The sequence below is a fragment of the Salmo salar genome, chromosome ssa24 (genome assembly GCF_905237065.1).
Source record: "Salmo salar chromosome ssa24, Ssal_v3.1, whole genome shotgun sequence".
Classification (NCBI taxonomy): Eukaryota; Metazoa; Chordata; class Actinopteri; order Salmoniformes; family Salmonidae; genus Salmo; species Salmo salar.
Window position 1 is genome coordinate 6191664 of NC_059465.1, and position 20183 is coordinate 6211846.

Consider the following 20183-nt stretch of genomic DNA (forward strand, 5'->3'; position numbering starts at 1 on the left):
TGCACGGCAGGAAATGCAAACTTGTAGTGTATTCGAGGTTTAAAAAAGCTTCAAAAGTGAGTAATTTCCACTTACAAATGTCAGACTGGATTTGCCCTAACGAAAAATGCATCAGCCCCTTAAAAAAAAGGTCCATTCATTATAATTCACATTTCCTGTTGCTGAGGGATTCTTTCCTGATGTAGCAAAATGTCTAAAATGAAGATCCTGCATACGTATATGGTGATACATGTTATTACTCACAGATGTAGTAGTACTCTCTGCCCGGTCTGAACTCGAAGCCCAGAGAGAAGGGGGTGAAGAGCTGGAACTTTTCTGAGAACTTGAGCGGCCCATTGGGGGAGTGAGGCCTGTTACACTCCCAGCGTTTGAAGCCCTTGGCGGTGTGGTCACACGTACTGTAGCCGTCGTAGTTGACCATGTAGAGGACGTAGCGCTCCGTCCGCTCCTCGGGCACCGTGTCTTCATAGTGGGGACAGAACACGTCCAGGTAGTCGTTTATACACACGTCAATGTGGTAGTCTCCACGGTGGAACCTGATTGGACAGAAGCCAAGGACGAGAACATTAGTGTTTGGAAGATTAGTGAAGGGCTTCAGCTACAGATGGAATGGGAAGATAAAATCAGCAATTGTGTAATGTGAACGAACGGAATGAATTCGTTGATTACTTATTAACAGTCGTACACTATTGAAAGTGCCTCAAAAAGTTCCAGAAGCTCAAAGAACCTGTCCATTTAGGGTCAGAATGAGAGTGTATATTTGGCTGCCTTTACACACGGTCAATCACAAACACAAAGTACATTACATTAAAAAGAACATTTAAAAAAAACAAGGAAGTGACTTTGCTCTAGACAGTAATAGAGATTGATTGTAGTTCTTTAAAAGTAACATTAACATTCACGGTCTTAAACACATTTCTGCAGTACACAGTGTGCTGGTCACAGAAGTCAATGTGACTAGATGAGCGCACTCCCACTCCCACTCCACTTCAGTTCATATCAACAAGATCACCGAAGGGTCCTAAAACATCCTCAATTGTAAAACACACACACGGGGACACAGACACACAAACATAAACATGACAGTCCTGTTAACATTTTCTCTATGTTTTATGGTGATGAATTTGTTTCGATATGACAGGTTTTATGAGCACCGGCTGGCTCTCAACATTCTTTAGATATCCGTCACGTGGCTTCAGTGAACGAGGAGGTTTGTCTGTGAATCCATCTGAGCAACTCATATTTACCACTTCTCCCCGGCGTGGTGATTCGCACACTGAAAAATCCTACTTGGACAAAATCTCTCTCTTTCGGATGCCAGAAAGTTCCACCGGAAAAAAAAGAAGACAACAAATGTATTTTTGAAAACACAGTGAAGGAAAAACTCCGACCGAGGGTTCCAGAGAGAAAATTATTAGGGGAGATGTGAGATAGTTGAAGCAGGAAATGTCAAACGATACCAAAATACAGCGTGTTTTTTTCCCCCCAGAAGGCTGTGCAGAGAGGCATGTTTATAACTCCACTGATCCACAACAGACTACAGAAGGCCATGAGGTTCTAATGCCCTCATCTGAGACACACACACACACACACACACACACACACACACACACACACACACACACACACACACACACACACACACACACACACACACACACACACACACACACACACACACACACACACAGGCTAAGTTCTGAATTCCTCATTGATTTGTCCACAAACCACTGTCCTGGGGTTCCATTGAATCGTGCCTTAAAATCCTACAAGGAAAGCAATTTGTGTGGGTGTGTTTTGTTCTGGGGTGGGTATGGGGCAGTCTGACTCTAACCTCAGGGCACCGAACCCAACTTAACCCCTGAAAAGAGAGTTTCATTCTCCTCCTCGCCTTTGATACGTCTGGATTTTTAATTGGGAATCAGTCTTTGTCTGGCAAGAGAGAGACCTGACAAAAACTTTTAATTGAAAACCCTCTCATCCTTGTTCACGGGACGTAGACATCACTTAGAACACTCTGCGCTCCCTCTCTTCTAGGCTTTATCCTCTGCCCCTCATCTCTCCCTTTCCACAAACTCTCTCTCTCTCTCCCTCTCTCTCTCCACCCTCCAACAGAGTAGAGAGTCAGCCAAGGTAAGCAGACTGCTGATGATGTTATGATGATAAAGGTGGTCTGGGCTGCATTAATAATCACACTGATGAGGACGACACACACACACACACACACACACACACACACACACACACACACACACACACACACACACACACACACACACACACACACACACACACACACACACACACACACACACACACACACACACACACACACACACTCTCACAGCTGCTTCCCTACTCCCCAGTCATTAGGGGAGAGGGGGAGAATAGACTTTGATAGTCCTTCGCTCTTTGTGGAGTATCACATTCTATATGGAAGCCTTCACTTGGGCTAGCTTGACTGACAACATTTGTTTGGTGTGTGTGCACCTGTGTGCATGAGCGTGTATGTGAGCGTGGGGTATGTAACGTGTGTACCGTATGTACGTTTGTGTGACGTTTATGCTAGCGTCTAATGGGGTTTTCCTGTATTTACTCATTAGAATAAATAGCTGAGTAAGACTGTTTACCTTTAGGGCAGGCAGCATCTCATGTGGAACATCTCATTTAAAACATGTCACTGCAAACCCACAGGTAGAGCAACACATCTCCTCTGGCTTAAATGTCACTGATTTAATAATCACAACACGCGCTTCGACTGCTCAGCCTCTCCGCTGTGTGTGTGTGTGTGCGTGTGCGTGTGCGTGTGTGTGTGTGTGTGTGTGTGTGTGTGTGTGTGTGAGTGAGAGAGTGAGAGAGTGAGAGAGTGAGTGAGTGAGTGAGTGAGTGAGTGAGTGAGTGAGTGAGTGAGTGAGTGAGTGAGTGAGTGAGTGAGTGAGTGAGTGAGTGAGTGAGTGAGTGAGTGAGTGAGTGAGTGAGTGATGGATCAACTGTCTCCCCCCCTTTCCTTTGTTCTGCTGTAGAGACAATGGTCTGGACTGCAAATGGACCAGAGGATGTTTGGGTGACTGAGCAGGACACACACACTTCCCTGCTATCAGTTCAAAAGGTGGTCTGGCACTGGGACAGAAGGGGAGTGGGCAATAGTAGCAGATACAACAGAGTGAGTGGTGTTGTGGTGAGTGAGTGAGTGAGTGAGTGAGTGAGTGAGTGAGTGAGTGAGTGAGTGAGTGAGTGAGTGAGTAGAAGCTAGTTTCCTCAGCCAACACACACACACACACACACACACACACACACACACACCTTGTAACTGCCCCTAATACTCTCTTACTCCGGGCCATCACAGGCACACACTTCCCCTCTGACACCCTCCACCTCTAACGACGGGTAGAACACTTTTCCAGTCTGGTGAGTAGAGTCCTTGATGCCCTGGTAATTTAGCAGGGTAATTAAAAACCGCCAGTGGATGGCAGGCTAATTGTCAAACCATGATAATTGCACGTCTTTGTTATGCTACAGCTGTTGCAAGAGAGCTGCAGGTCACAACACAGTCCTGGGGAAGAAATGGTCTCGTAAGCACCCTGGGTCTCTGTGTGTGTGTGTGTGTGTGTGTGTGTGTGTGTGTGTGTGTGTGTGTGTGTGTGTGTGTGTGTGTGTGTGTGTGTGTGTGTGTGTGTGTGTGTGTGTGTGTGTGTGTGTGTGTGTGTGTGTGTGTGTGTGTGTGTGTGTGTGTGTGTGTGTGTGTGTGTGCGTTTGTTAGGTGTTTAAACCTTTTGTCTCCAGCTGATTACACCGTTCAAACACATCCCCCTCGGCAGGGCCGAAAACTATCCTTGCTACTTCCTACAAACACACTCAGAGTCAGGAGAGTTGGAACAGTGGAGTGCATGCAGAGTAAGGTACCGTGCCACACCAGTCCCTGATTGGCTTATTTCCATTTCAATTACACAGTCCAGTGACATCGCTCACACACACCGCACCCAATGAGCTCCCATCAGCCTCCGCTCAAGAGCTCAGCACAGCCGCCGGAGAGATAGAGCAAGGACGACAGACAGAGAAAGGGAAGGAGGGAGAGAAACAAAGGGTGCAGAGGGAAGAAGAGAAAGAGAGTGTCATTCCAACCACTTTTACGACGAAAGGAAGATCTTGTATAGAAAGAGAAATCATACAGTGGAAAGGACAGACGTAAGAGAGAGAGGAGAGAGAGACGAGAGAGAAGAGGCAGAGAGAGAGAGGAGAGAGAGACGAGAGAGAAGAGGCAGAGAGAGAGAGAGAGAGAGACGAGAGAGAAGAGGCAGAGAGAGAGAGGAGAGAGAGAGGAGATGAGAGAGAAGAGGCAGAGAGAGAGAGGAGAGAGACGAGAGAGAAGAGGCAGAGAGAGAGAGGAGAGAGAAACGAGAGAGAAGAGGCAGAGAGAGAGAGGAGAGACGAGAGAGAAGAGGCAGAGAGAGAGAGAGGAGAGAGAGACGAGAGAGAAGAGGCAGAGAGAGAGAGGAGAGAGACGAGAGAGAAGAGGCAGAGAGAGAGAGGAGAGAGACGAGAGAGAAGAGGCAGAGAGAGAGACGAGAGAGAAGAGGCAGAGAGAGAGAGGAGAGAGACGAGAGAGAAGAGGCAGAGAGAGAGAGGAGAGAGAGACGAGAGAGAAGAGGCAGAGAGACAAGAGACGAGAGAGAAGAGGCAGAGAGAGAGAGGAGAGAGAGACGAGAGAGAATAGGCAGAGAGAGAGAGGAGAGAGAGACGAGAGAGAAGAGGCAGAGAGAGAGAGACGAGAGAGAAGAGGCAGAGAGAGAGAGGAGAGAGACGAGAGAGAAGAGGCAGAGAGAGAGAGGAGAGAGAGACGAGAGAGAAGAGGCAGAGAGAGAGAGGAGAGAGAGAGGGGAGAAAGAAATGAGAGAGAAGAGGCAGAGAGAGAGAGGAGAGAGACGAGAGAGAAGAGGCAGAGAGAGAGAGGAGAGAGAAACGAGAGAGAAGAGGCAGAGAGAGAGAGGAGAGACGAGAGAGAAGAGGCAGAGAGAGAGAGAGAGGAGAGAGAGACGAGAGAGAAGAGGCAGAGAGAGAGAGGAGAGAGACGAGAGAGAAGAGGCAGAGAGAGAGAGGAGAGAGACGAGAGAGAAGAGGCAGAGAGAGAGACGAGAGAGAAGAGGCAGAGAGAGAGAGGAGAGAGACGAGAGAGAAGAGGCAGAGAGAGAGAGGAGAGAGAGACGAGAGAGAAGAGGCAGAGAGACAGGAGAGAGACGAGAGAGAAGAGGCAGAGAGAGAGAGGAGAGAGAGACGAGAGAGAAGAGGCAGAGAGAGAGAGGAGAGAGACGAGAGAGAAGAGGCAGAGAGAGAGAGGAGAGAGAGAGGAGAGAGAGACGAGAGAGAAGAGGCAGAGAGAGAGAGGAGAGAGAAGAGGCAGAGAGAGAGAGGAGAGAGAGACGAGAGAGAAGCGGCAGAGAGAGAGGAGAGAGAAGAGGCAGAGAGAGAGAGGAGAGAGAGACGAGAGAGAAGAGGCAGAGAGAGAGAGGAGAGAGACGAGAGAGAAGAGAGAGGAGAGAGAGGAGAGAGTGAGGAGAGAAGAGAGAGCGAGGAGAGAGAAGAGAGAGCGGAGAGAGCGAGGAGAGAGAAGAGGCAGAGAGAGAGAGGAGAGAGAGGAGAGAGAAGAGGCAGAGAGAGAGAGGAGAGAGAGACGAGAGAGAGAGAAGAGGCAGAGAGAGAGAGGAGAGAGAGAGGAGAGAGACGAGAGAGAGAGAGAAGAGGCAGAGAGAGAGAGGAGAGAGAGAAGAGAGAAGAGAGAGAGGAGAGAGAGGAGGCAGAGAGAGAGAGGAGAGAGAGACGAGAGAGAGAGAAGAGGCAGAGAGAGAGAGGAGAGAGACGAGAGAGAGAGAAGAGGCAGAGAGAGAGGAGAGAGAGAGACGAGAGAGACGAGAGAGAGAGAGAAGAGGCAGAGAGAGAGAGAGGAGAGAGAGAGAAGAGAGACGAGAGAGAGAGAGAAGAGGCAGAGAGAGAGAGAGAGAAGAGAGAAGAGAGAGAGGAGAGGAAAGAGAGAGAGGAAAAGGGAAAGGGAAAATAGCTTTTCATTACATCTTTCTCTCCCACCAGCCCCATGCCTCCCTCTCTCCGTCCCACCCTATCTACATCGCTATTGATCCCTCCCTCTCCACCTGCCCAGACCGGCAGAAGCACATCTGCTGTTATAGGATTGATAAAAAAATAAACAATGGCGTAAGAAAGAGAGAAGGAGAGGGGGATAGGGGATTAGCAAGGGGTGAGAGCAGAGGGAAAAGAAAGAAAGACCGGTAAAGGAAGGCGGGAAGAGGAGGGAAACCAATTACCAAGGCAGAATGGTGTGGCTGGTAAAGGCTGTATCGGTCTCATGTAAAGGATTTTAAAAATCTATAGCAAACCTACCGCACAGACACAGACTTCCCACACTTTACATCTTCAAAATGCTGCATTTATTAAAGCATAGAATTACCCCTACGGCATATTACTGTATGTATGACAAGGCAATTTAATACTGAGCAAAGCCTGAAAAGCCACTCAGACATACACTACCGTTCAAAAGTTTGGGGTCACTTAGAAATGATCTTGTTTTCCATGAAAAGATACATGAAATTAGTTGCAAAATGAAAAGGAAATATAGTCAAGACGTTGACAATGTTATAAATAATGATGTTTAATTGAAATAATAATTGTGTCCTTCAAACTTTGCTTTAGTCAAAGAATCCTCAATTTGCAGCAATTATAGCCTTGCAGACCTTTGGCATTCTAGTTGTCAATTTGTTGAGGTAATCTGAAGAGATTTCACCCCATACTTCCTGAAACACCTTCCACAAGTTGGATTGGCTTGATGGGCACTTCTTACGTACCATACGGTCAAGCTGCTCCCACAACAGTTCAATCGGGTTGACATCCGGTGACTGTGCTGGCCACTCCATTATAGACAGAATACCAGCTGACTGCTTCTTCCCTAAATAGTTCTTGCATAGTTTGGAGCTGTGCTTTGGGTCATTGTCCTGTTGTAGGAGGACATTGGCTCCAATTAAGCGCCGTCCACAGGATATGGCATGGTGTTGCAAAACGGAGTGATAGCCTTCCTTGTTCAAGATCCCTTTAACCCTGTACAAATCTCCCACTTTACCACCACCAAAGCACCCCCAAACCATCACATTGCCTCCACCATGCTTTACAGATGGCGTCAAGCACTCCTCCAGCATCTTTCAATTTTTTCTGTCTCACGAATGTTCTTTGTGATCCAAACACTTCAAACTTACATTCATCTGTCCATAACACTTTTTTCCAATCTTCCTCTGTCCAGTGTCTGTGTTCTTTTGCCATCTCAATCTTTTCTTTTTATTAGGCCAGTCTGAGATATGGCTTTTTCTTTGCAACTCTGCCTAGAAGGCCAGCATCGCGGAGTCGCCTCTTCACTGTTGACGTTGAGACTGGTGTTTTGCGGGTACTACTTAATGAAGCTGCCAGTTGAGGACTTGTGAGGCGTCTCTTTCTCAAACTAGACACTCTAATGTACTTGTCCTCTTGCTCAGTTGTGCACCGTGGCCTCCCACTCCTCTTGCTATTCTGGTTAGAGACAGTTTGCGCTGTTCTGTGAAGGGAGTAGTACACAGCGTTGTATGAGATCTTCAGTTTCTTGGCAATTTCTCGCATGGAATAGCCTTCATTTCTCAGAACAAGAATAGACCAATGAGTTTCAGAAGAAAGTTATTTGTTACTGGCCATTTTGAGCCTGTAATCGAACCCACAAATGCTGATGCTCCTGATACTCAACTAGTCTAAAGAAGGCCAGTTTTATTGCTTATTTAATCAGAATAACCGTTTTCAGCTGTGCTAACATAATTGCAAAAGGGTTTTCTAATGATTAATTAGCCTTTTAAAATGATAAACTTGGATTAGCTAACACAATGTGCCATTGGAACACAGGAGTGATGGTTGCTGATAATGGGCCTCTGTACGCCTATGTAGATATTCCATTTAAAAAAATCAGCCATTTACAACATTAACAATGTCTACACTATATTTCTGATCAATTTGATGTTATTTTAAATGGACAAAATGTTTTCTTTTCTTTCAAAAACAAGGACATTTCTAAGTGACCCCAAACTTTTGAACGGTAGTGTACACACAAACATAAACACCGTTGTACAGTTGTCTACAAGGTCGTAGACTGTAAAACCAGTAGATGGTGATAGCGCTGACGTCATCCACATACTCCTATGGAAAACTCCCGACGGCGCATGAAGCCGGAAATATTTGAAGCATGCCACTTTTCTGAATGGGGCTGAATGGCACCAAGAGTCGCTAAGGATCCTTGTGAAAGTGGCCGTAACTAGCAAAGGCTCCAGCCAGGTCATCTGTGATACAAGTCAGTATTCGACGTCCATACATTTCTGAGGATGTTGGGAGATGACATGGAAAATGGCCACTAGGGGCAACGGTGAGCCCTGTTTCCTTTAAGTAGACAAACATCTGCCTCCGCTGCCAAAGGCGGCATGTTCGAATCCAGCGATAGAAAGTTGTTATTGAGATTTTTGTTTAAAACCTATCCCAAACCTTAACCCTTACCTTAACTAGTCAGAGTTCATGCCTAACTTTAAGATTTCAGAGTTAATGCCTAAACTTAACCTTAACTTAACGTTTTGGAACCACTTTGAAATTTGACGTTTTGAGAAACATGGATGAACATCTAATTCTAACGCGAGACTGTGAGAGCTAGTTGAAGGATCATTGTCGATGTAGTCATTTTCATCCTGCCAGAGAGAGTCAACCGGGAGCCTCCTCGTAGCCTGCAGGCCCGTGATTGGTTTGTGTCAGCACCTGGTCCTGTGTGACGACAAATGTAGCAGTCAGAATGCATCACTATTTAATTAAATATCTTGAACTTTAAAATAATTCACAGTAGGGCTCGAACTTGATCATAATAAACACATTTTAGAGGCCAAAACGGTCATCGCATTTTTTTGGGGACCATTCTGGCGATCGTAATTTACATAGGCTTTCTGGGGGCAAACGCTAGGTTGCTGCACAGTAGCCAAACAGCAGAGCTCGTGACACTGGAGGCCTGGTAAAGGTACATACACAGTATAGTATATACACACACACGCGCTCATAGCCCCAGATGAGTGCTCCAGCCGCTGGCAGGTACACAGAGCTGACAGGTGCATTTGTTTCAGCCCAGGTTGTGTGTGTGTGTATGTGTGTGTGTGTGTACAAAGGGAGTGCGCTACTTGCTTCCTTATACTCTATTTTCTCATTTCGCTCTCTGCTGGTATCCTAAATCTTAGCCAAGATGGATTCTGCTGCTACAGCTTACTGATGAATTGTAGAGGAGACTTTATACACTCCATTAACTAGTTTGCCTTGTAGGTGTCTGTACATTCGTACTTGTGTGTTTTTGTATATGCACGTGTGTTATACTTGTTGACTTGAATCCACAGTGAATGTGTTTAGCCGGGAGCAGCTCTGACCCAGCCCACAGCACACATAACTAGGCAACACCTGCCCATCCAGCATCACTACTTTGGATGGTTCTGACTTAGAATATGTGGACAACTACAAATACCTAGGTGTCTGGTTAGACTGTAAACTCTCCTTCCAGACTCACATCAAACATCTCCAATCCAAAATTAAATCTAGAATTGGCTTCCTATTTCGCAACAAAGCATCCTTCACTCATGCTGCCAAACATACCCTCGTAAAACTGACCATCCTACCGATCCTCGACTTCGGCGATGTCATTTACAAAATAGCCTCCAACACTCTACTCAACAAATTGGATGCAGTCTATCACAGTGGCATCCGTTTTGTCACCAAAGCCCCATATACTACCCACCACTGCGACCTGTATGCCCTCGTTGGCTGGTCCTCGCTTCATACTCGTCGCCAAACCCACTGGCTCCAGGTCATCTACAAGTCTCTGCTAGGTAAAGCCCCGTCTTATCTCAGCTCAATGGTCACCATTGCAGCACCCACCCGTAGCACGCGCTCCAGCAGGTATATCTCACTGGTCACACCCAAAGCCAATTCTTCCTTTGGCCGCCTCTCCTTCCAGTTCTCTGCTGCCAATGACTGGAACGAACTGCAAAAATCTCTGAAGCTGGAGACTCTTAACTCCCTCACTAGCTTTAAGCACCAGCTGTCAGAGCAGCTCACAGATCACTGCACCTGTACATAGCCCATCTGTAAATAGCCTATCTAATCTACCTCATCCCCATACTGTATTAATGTATTTATCTTGCTCCTTTGCACCCCAGTATCTCAACTTGCACATTCATATTCTGCACATCCTACCATTCCAGTGTTTAATTGCTATATTGTAATTAATTTGCCACCATGGCCTATTTATTGCCTTACCTCTCTTATCCTACCTCATTTGCACATGCTGTATATAGATGTTTCTACTGTATTATTGATTGTATGTTTGTTTATTCCATGTGTAACTCTGTGTTGTTGTATGTGTCAAACTGCTTTGCTTTATCTTGGCCAGGTCGCAATTGCAAATGAGAACTTGTTCTCAACTAGCCTACCTGGTTAAATAAAGGTGGAATATATATATTTTTAAAACACCAGTAAGAGCAGCTCTGACCCAGCCCACAGCCCACATAACTAGGCAACACCAGTAAGAGCAGCTCTGACCCAGCCCACAGCCCACATAACTAGGCAACACCAGTAAGAGCAGCTCTGACCCAGCCCACAGCCCACATAACTAGGCAACACCAGTAAGAGCAGCTCTGACCCAGCCCACAGCCCACATAACTAGGCAACACCAGTAAGAGCAGCTCTGACCCAGCCCACAGCCCACATAACTAGGCAACACCAGTAAGAGCAGCTCTGACCCAGCCCACAGCCCACATAACTAGGCAACACCAGTAAGAGCAGCTCTGACCCAGCCCACAGCCCACATAACTAGGCAACACCAGTAAGAGCAGCTCTGACCCAGCCCACAGCCCACATAACTAGGCAACACCAGTTAGTGCAGTTGGCTAATTACACGTGTGCTTTCGGTTGGAAAAGTGGATTGGAGTCGGAACTGGAGAATGAAAGAGAGAGGGGGGAAAGGAGGGGTAGCAAGTGTGAAAAGAGGATAGACAGTCAGTCAGATAAGCTGCTTCATTATCAAATGCATTGGCAGAATTGACAGCATTAACCATGAAGCCCACATGGATTTGGATGCGACTTTGATCGGTGGATAGGGCTGACTTTCCTCCCTCCATCCCTCGCTATAGACGAGAGAAACAAGTGTACGACACGGGTCAAAAGCAAAGCAGAGTCCGCCAAACATTCCCACACTGCTTTGGAAACTTTTCCCCAGCGCTGCTCTGACTGTCAGCGCTGCTCTGACTCAGTGTGATGTCACTGGAGCATGTGACAGGTCCATTTATGATGTGATTGACAGCTACATTCCCTGCTGTCTAACTGGCCTATTGATTGACAGGGAGAGAGGGGAATCAGACATATAGGGTTACCATATTACCCGAGCTGGGGTTGTTTCACACACACACACACACACACACACACACACACACACACACACACACACACACACACACACACACACACACACACACACACACACACACACACACACACACACACACACACACACAAGCTTGAGCACACACACACAAAAACACACACAGGCACGCACACACACAAACAAGCAGGTATGCATAGTGTGTTTCATAGAGGGGACTCCTGGACCGCAGCAAGTTAGCAGCTTTCTTCAGAGGAAGAAAATAAAATCTGAATACGGATTATTTCATCTCCCTCCCTCCTTCCCTCTCTCCCTCCCTGCTTCATTCTGGGGGGTTATCTGGGACTTGGCAGCTGTCAATCGCACAGAGGGTATAGGCTGGCAGGGTATGTAGATATTGATGAAGTGGAGAAGTTTTTAAGATATATTTTCCAATATAAAGCTTAGAGTTAGATCAGTTACAGTAAAACACTGGTGTGTGTGTGTCTTTGAAAGGCCCTCTTTATATCCTGGCCCGTCACCAAGGAAGTGGTAGAAAAATGTCACCCCCCAACATCCTGCCATCCAAGCTTTTCATGCTTCCTATTGACCTGATCCAATTGTAAATATGCTTTGACATGTTTGCAAGTGCGCGTGTGTGCGTGTGTGTGTGTGGGAAAATCGATATGGAATAGAAGTCTAATACCTTAATCCACAATGGTCTCACAGGCAAAGAGCCTCCATCAGATTATAAAGCAGGAGACAAAGTCACTGAAGGCTCTCTCTATCTCTCCGTCCTTCTCTCTCTCCCCCGTGCCTCTATCCATACCCCTCTCCCTCCCTATGACCTCAACTTTGAGTACAACAAACTAGAGCAGAGATTTCTTTTGGCCACACCGTTTATCGTCATAAAACAATCTCTGTGTGTGTGTGTGTGTGTGTGTGTGTGTGTGTGTGTGTGTGTGTGTGTGTGTGTGTGTGTGTGTGTGTGTGTGTGTGTGTGTGTGTGTGTGTGTGTGTGTGTGTGTGTGTGTGTGCGTGTGTGTTTGTGCATGTGTGTTGAGTGTGTGTCATTGTAAACTCCTGGTGGGAACAACCAATTCAAGGCATAATCAAGTATAAAACGCATATCAACGTCAGTTAGTTTACTTACGCAACTGGTCCAAACGTTGCTCTGAAATAGATGTGTTTAGAGCTGTTGATGAGTGGCGATAAGGACAAACTGTTCCAGGTACTGTACATTACGGTCTAAACACGGGGAAGTAGCAAATCACTCCGTGTTCCCTTCAAGTGCAGTTTCCTGTGTTTCTGTTGCGTAACCTCGTCAGAACAAGGTCAGAAGTAAAGCAATCTCGGAAATTCAAACGTTAGAATATTTCCCTTGGAGAAAGCATTTCAAAACAGATGCGAGAGGCAAATGCGGTGTCCGTGAGTATGTATTTGACTTTATGTAACGAGGACCACTCTCGTTCATTATACCTGGTCTGGTTGCTGACACCTGGTGTAAAAAATGTCATGTCATCAGTTCATCCCCTGACTTTACCTCCTCTGTCCGTCCTCCCCCTCCCCCTCTCTCTCCCTTTTGTCTTTATTTCTTTCAGCCACACCTGTAGCCCACCTGCTCTGAGAGTCCAACTCACACACAGGGACATCTGTGGTCAACCCTCCCTTCCTCCTCCTATCCTTCTATTTCTTATCCCCCCCCCCCCTTTCTCTCTGTCTGTCCCACCTGTCTCCACTTTGCGGGTAATTACACCTGTCGCCCACCTGTGCACAGTGAACACCACACAAGCGCCACTCTGTACCTCACTCCTTCGCCCTCTCCTTCTCTCTTTCGCGACTAACTCACCTCTCTGTCCCTCTGCATTTGCTCTCTCTCTCGTGCCCTCCCTTCCCTCTCAGTACCTCGCTCTCCCCTTCCCCCGGGAGAGATGACGGTGAAAAGAGAGGGGGCGGGAGAGAAGTAAAGAGAACGGGAATGAGCGATCGAGGTGATGTCGAGAGAGTGGGAGGGTGGGGAGGTAGAGAGACAGGAGGAGAGGATGAAAAGAGAAAAGAGGGTGAGATGAGAAGAATGAGAGAGAGAGAGAGGAATTCATATCAGCAGAGCGGTGATTCCCCGTCAGCGCGGCGATCATTACTCCAACAGAACAGAGTTGAACTGCTAGCCGAAGACACACACACTGACCTTCAGAGCAGGTTGCCATGGAGCTGTGTCAGGATGTTATAATGTCACCACTTTCATAAAAGGTAACCCCTTTCACAGTTCACAAACTGTGAAAGGTGTGTGTGGGGGGGGGGGGGGGGCTGTTACAGGCAGCCGTATAACACTTCAAGAGCGAGCCAGAGGGAAACAAATGTGTGCCATTATTCTGCAGGGAAATAACAGTTATATGCTTTATGGATGTGGCCATATCAGTGATTTAAAGCTGACATACTCTGGCTGTGGCCGGCCTATACATCTAACTCCTATTTAGGATGGCACAGGCCTCGCTCGAAACGTTGTGTGGAGGTGGGTCACACTCAACGCAACTGAACCGCTCCTACTAAGTCCAAACGGAAAAGTTTGGCGTAGTGAAGCCGTTGGAAGAAGAACAGCAGGTAAGCAATCTGAGGGACTAAAGATAAAACAGGAACAATGTTGTAAACAGACAGATGAACACTTAGAAGACTGTCAACCCCACATGACAATTCAACAACGCTTTCAAATCCACAATTACACCACAGCTCAGCTTGTCACGGAGCCACGACTACAGGCAGAGATAATATCCTTGGCATATGTTGAGCGTTCAAAAGCTGTGTTTGTAAAAAGCAGATGGTGATTTAAAGATGATGGAAGTGCTTGGTAACAGTAGCACTGGTCCCTACACACACGACAGCACCGCCTGGTAATGTACGACTGTGTCTCCTTCCAAGATGTCTCATTTGTGTGTGTGTGTGTGTGTGTGTGTGTGTGTGTGTGTGTGTGTGTGTGTGTGTGTGTGTGTGTGTGTACACCTTCCTCAGAGGCACAATGAGTAAATGCATATAGGTCGTATTGTGAGAGCACCGTCTGCTAAAAGCAGCTGTGGAACAGGGAGAACATCCACCAGAGAGAAGGGAGAGAAAGAGAGAGGGAGATCGAGATTGCCACCTCATCCCCTGGACGTGACGTAGGACAGACGGAGAGGTCGGAGAGAGAAAGACGGAGAGCGGTCAGAGTCCCTCTGACATTCCAGAAGGACACGGTGTATCTCTCTGCCTTTGGTGAGTGAGTGTGGTGACAGGGTCAGGGGGACAGTCATAACCCCTGTAGGATAAACGGCGTTATCGTCAGTGGGGGGGGGCTGACACCTGCACCTCACTACTAATTCCTCATTCCTGTAAGAGCTTCCGTTTGGTGTGTGTGTGTGTGTGTGTGTGTGTGTGTGTGTGTGTGTGTGTGTGTGTGTGTGTGTGTGTGTGTGCGCGCGCGCGCGCGTGCGTGTATGAACGCCTGCGTGCGAGTGTTTGCTAAATGCGGTGTTGACTGCACCCTTTAAGGTCAACCTCCTGCAGAGAGCCTGTCAGGGTTGTGTGTGGGGGGGTTAAATGGTGAGTAAGAGGCCCACAGCAGTAGGTTATAAACACTGCAAAGGGGTTACTGTGAATTTGACAGTAGCTTACAGGCAGCTCGTGGCAAGTACAATTCTGTTTTTCATATTACAGTACACCTACTGAATATAAATATGGTATCATAGCAAGTACTGTGTAATGATACATAGCACAATACGGTAACATTAACTGGGTTATACTTTAAAAAAAGTAAACGCTACCGTAATTGAAATGAATGAATGGATTAATTAATTAAATTAATTGAGGGGAGGGGTTTGTATTTCACAGTATTTTACTGTAATTACAAGAGATTGGTGTAAGCAGGTTGGCTGCTAGGTAAAGTGTTTACACATTACAGTATATTAATGAATATCTGGTGTTTTATATCCCTTGTACTTCTGAAGGCTTCCAAACTGTCAGTGACTACAGGGCAAAAGGCTCAACCATTTAAGGTGCAAGACTTCCTGCCATTCCAATCTGTCCCCTATACAAATTGATGGGGTACTATAACCACATGGGAGTTAAATTGGTACAGCATTCTCACTCACAGGTGCAACAAATATAATCTCTTACAAGGCACTGTTAATGAACCAGAAACAACAATACCATGGCACACACTATTGGTCAAAATGTTTTTGCCGGTGCAAAAATACGGTCCGGCACTGTAATCTGTGGGGTGGAATTACAATACTATTCTATACCAGCAGTATGATAGCAGTACCATAATTTACATTATGCTGCAGTAAAGCATTTCAGACTATTTTACTGTTGATAAAACCCAAGATTACCTTGTCGCAAAGAATAATTATACTTCATTGCTGTATCTCCAGTCTGTTTGCTCCTCACTAACGTATCAGTGGGAGTTTCAAAGCAGGGAAAACACAGCCTCATTATGAAGGAAAAGCAGAGATATGAACATGAGCCAAAAGTGTGCGTGTGTGTGTGTGTACACGTGCCTGCATATTTGTGTGTGTGTCACCCCACTGATTTTCACTATACTTCCACCCCAAATTCGGAGCTCTGTTGGCCTTGTACCGCCCTGATTGAATGAGAAAAAAGTCCCCCAAAAGTCTCCAGAATATCTCCACAGTACCTCAATACATGACCTCAATGACAACCATCCCTGATTGGATCTTGTGATCCATAGCTAGTAATTGGCCTGGTTCAGATCAGACACCAGGGGAAGGAGAGGAAAGGAAGGCGCTAGGTCAGGTCTTGGGGGGCAGAAATTACAATCTGTTCACAACTTACTCTATGGGGTCCTGAACTTCTGAACTTTGGCCAGCTAGGGCCAGACGGAATACCAGGTCGTGTACTCAAAGCATGAGCTGACCAGCTGGCAAGTGTCTTCACTGACATTTTCAACCTGTCCCTGACACAATCTGTAATACCAACATGTTTCAAGCAGACCACCATAGTCCCTGTGCCCAGAACGCTAAGGTAACCTGTCTAAATTACTACCGACCCGTAGCACTCACGTCTGTAGCCATGAAGTGCTTTGAAAGGCTGATCGTGCCTCACATCAACACCATCATCCCAGACAACCTGGACCCACTCCAATTCGCGTACCGCCCCAACAGATCCACAGGTGATGCAATCTCTATTGCACTCCACACTGCCCTTTCCCACTTGGACAAAAGGAACACCTACGTGAGAATGCTGTTCATTGACTACAGCTCAGCGTTCAACACCATAGTACCTTCCAAGCCCATCAGTAAGCTAAGGACCCTAGGACTAAACACCTCCCTCTGCAACTGTATCCTGGACTTCCTGACAGGATGCCCCCAGGTGGTTAGTGTAGGCAACAACACATATGCCACGCTGACCCTTAACACGGGGGCCCCTCAGGGGTGCGTGCTTAGTCCCCTACTGTACTCCCTGTCCACCCACGACTGCGTGGCCGTGCATGACTCCAACACTATCATTCAGTTTGCAGACGACACGATGGTGATAGGCATGATCACCGACGATGATATGACACAGCCTATAAGGAGGTCAGAGACCTGGCAGTGTGCTGCCAGGATAACAACCTCTCCCTCAATGTCAGCAAGATAAAAGGAGCTGATTGTGGACTACAGGAAACGGAGGGCTGAGCACGCCCCCATTCACATCGATGGGCCTGAAGTAAGCGGCTCGAGAGCTTCAAATTCCTCAGTGTCCACATCACTAAGGATCTATCTTGGTCCAAACACATCAACACAGTTGTGAAGAGGGCACGAAAACGCCTCATCCCCCTCAGGAGGCTGAAAAGATTTGGCATGGGCCCTCAGATCCTCAAAACGTTCTACAGCTGCACCATAATGAGCATCTTGACTAGCTGCATCACCACTTGGTGCTACAGAGGGTAGTACACTACTGGGGCTGCGCTACCTGCCATCCAGGAACTCTATAGGAAGGCCCTAAAAATTGTTCAAGCCACCCAAGTCATAGACTGTTCTCTCTGCTACCACATGGCAAGCGATACCGATGCACCAAGTCTGGAACCAACAGGATCCTGAACAGCTTCTACCCCCAGGCCATAAGACTGCTAAATAGTTAGTTAAATAGTTAACTAAATAGCTACCCGGAATATCTGTATTGACCCTTTTTGCACAAACATTTTTAACTCATCACATACGCTTCTGCTACTGTTTACTGTCGGTCACTTTATTCATAGTTATATATACATATCTACCTCAATTACCTCGTACCCCTTCACATCGGCTCGGCACTGGTACTGTTATCGTTACTCATTATGTATCTATTTTCACTTGTTTTATTTTTCTATTATTTCTCGATTTTCCTTCTCTCTGCATTGTTGGGAAGGGCCCGTAAGTAAACATTTCACTGTTAGTCCACATCTGTTGTTTAGAAAGCATGTGAGGAATAACACTTGATCTGATTTAGACATGGAGAGCGTTGTCTCCCTTTTGTCTGTCTACATTTGAGACATTTTATGTTTGATGTTAAATGAAAGGATGCATGTGGTTGGAATGGAAAAGATTGGTCATCTAAAAGAGAGTGGATAATCGAGGGTGAACGATAGAGAATATCTGAGCCAGTGATGTAGCGGAGGAACTGCAACGCCAACAGAGCTCAGGTAAAACGCCCTTTTATGGTTTACAGCAGACCAAGTTTACTGACGGCTCTTAGCAAACTTTTGGAAATAACGTTTTTTGACCAGATACAACGTAATTTCTCTCTGAAGCGAATTAACAGACTTTCAGCATGCCTATAGAGAGGGTGCATTCTACATGTACTGCACTGAAACAAATGGCTGATGATTGGCCGCAAGAAATTGCTATTAAGAAGATGATGGGAGCTGTATTGTTAGATTTGATATTATTGACCATCGTTTGTTAGCGGGAAAAACATATATGTTATGACTTTAAACCCTCTGCCATATCGTGGATCAAAAGCTTATAGATCAAAAGCTTATCTATAAGATAAGATCTTATAGAACACAGATGTTTTTTTTTTCCAATGGAAGCCTCTCTAACGTAATACATGTAAAGTGTGGAATTTCACAAGACAGCTATCCTGACCCCATTACTGCATTCTATTATTACTCATGATTTACCACTAGTCTTAAACAAAGCCTGTGTGTCTATGTATGCTGATGTTTCAACCCTATACACAGCAGCGGCCACAGATAGTGAAACGGCTGGAACTCTAAACAAAGAGTTCCAGTTAGTTTCAGAATGGGTGGCCAGCAATAAACTAGTCCTGAATATATCTAAGACCAAGAGTATAGTATTTGGTACAAATCATTCCTTAAGCTCTAGAACTAAGCTGGATCTGGTTACGGGGAGAGAGAAAAAATCTGGTTATAGAACCAGTTGAGGAAACTAACGTTCCTGGTGTCACCTTAGACTGTAGATTGTCATGGTCAAGGCATATTGATGAAATTGATGTCGAGATGGGGAGAGGTCTGTCTGTGACAAGGAGATGCTCAGCATTCCTAACACCACAACTGACCAAACAGGCTCTAGTTTGATCATATCTTGACTACTGCCAGGTAATACGGTCTGGTGCTGCAAAGGAGGAAACAATAAAGCAAAATCTGTCTCAAAACAGAACCGCACATCTTTCCCTGCAATGTTCCAAGAGCGCTAGTGTCAACAAAACGCATGCTGACCTTTCCTGGCTCAAAACTAGAGGAGAGATTGTCTGCGTCACTTTTCATTTTTGTTAGAAATATGAATGCGTTAAAAAAGGCAAACTGTCTATTCAATCAACAAACATACAGCTCTGACAGACGTTCACACTCCACAAGGCACGCAACTAAAGGTCTCTCCATAGTCCCTAAACCCCAAACTAATTCAAAGCAACGCACAGTAGTATATAGAGCCATGATGGCATTGAACTCCCTGCCATCTCGAATCACTCAAGCAAGCAGCTAAAGTATCTTTAAAAAAAAATTATAATAATAAAACAGCACCTCCCAGCATAATGCCTCTGACGTAAACGTCCGTAGCATCTCCTTCCTGAGCACATCTGCTGTCTGGATAAGGAGTTAAAGATAAGATGTGCCCTTGGTATCAGGATATCTGGGCATGCTCAGAGAAAACATTTGTAAGCAAAGTCTCAGTAGAGTAAGGCTGTACTGCTCCTTATGATAGCCTGGTCAGCCCGCTGGTCAGTTAGACAGTAGAGACACGTTTTATTGAAGTCTATGAAAGTGTATTACTATTTTGTGTGTGACTAGTGGATGGTGCTGGATGGGAGTTTGGTGCGGGGACTAAAAATGGAAATGCAGAACAAGTTTACGAGAACTGGAGGAAACGCCATAAGAGAACTGGAGGAAACGCCATATCAGGGGGACTTTATTCATTTCATGAATAAGTCCAAAGGCCACGTACTATACCTTAGCTAACCCTTTACAGACGGTAGACTGTAACACGTTGCAATATACCTCAGTTAACCCTTTATGGGTGGTAGACTGTAACACGTTGCAATATACCTCAGTTAACCCTTTACAGACGGTAGACTGTAACACGTTGCAATATACCTCAGTTAACCCTTTATGGGCGGTAGACTGTAACACGTTGCAATATACCTCAGTTAACCCTTTATGGGCGGTAGACTGTAACACGTTGCAATATACCTCAGTTAACCCTTTATGGGCGGTAGACTGTAACACGTTGCAATATACCTCAGTTAACCCTTTATGGGCGGT

The 20183-nt window shown here is 46.1% G+C and overlaps 1 protein-coding gene across 2 annotated transcripts in view; it reads right to left on the reverse strand.

The window, feature by feature from the left end:
- The window catches only part of LOC106585191 (ephrin-A5b), a 112671-nt gene that overhangs the window by 23715 nt on the left and 68773 nt on the right, over positions 1-20183 (reverse strand). For both annotated transcript variants that reach the window (XM_014171127.2, XM_014171126.2), the window contains exon 2: positions 244-536. In XM_014171127.2, the coding sequence (XP_014026602.1) occupies positions 244-536 (293 nt within the window). The remainder of the gene's footprint in view (positions 1-243; positions 537-20183) is intronic.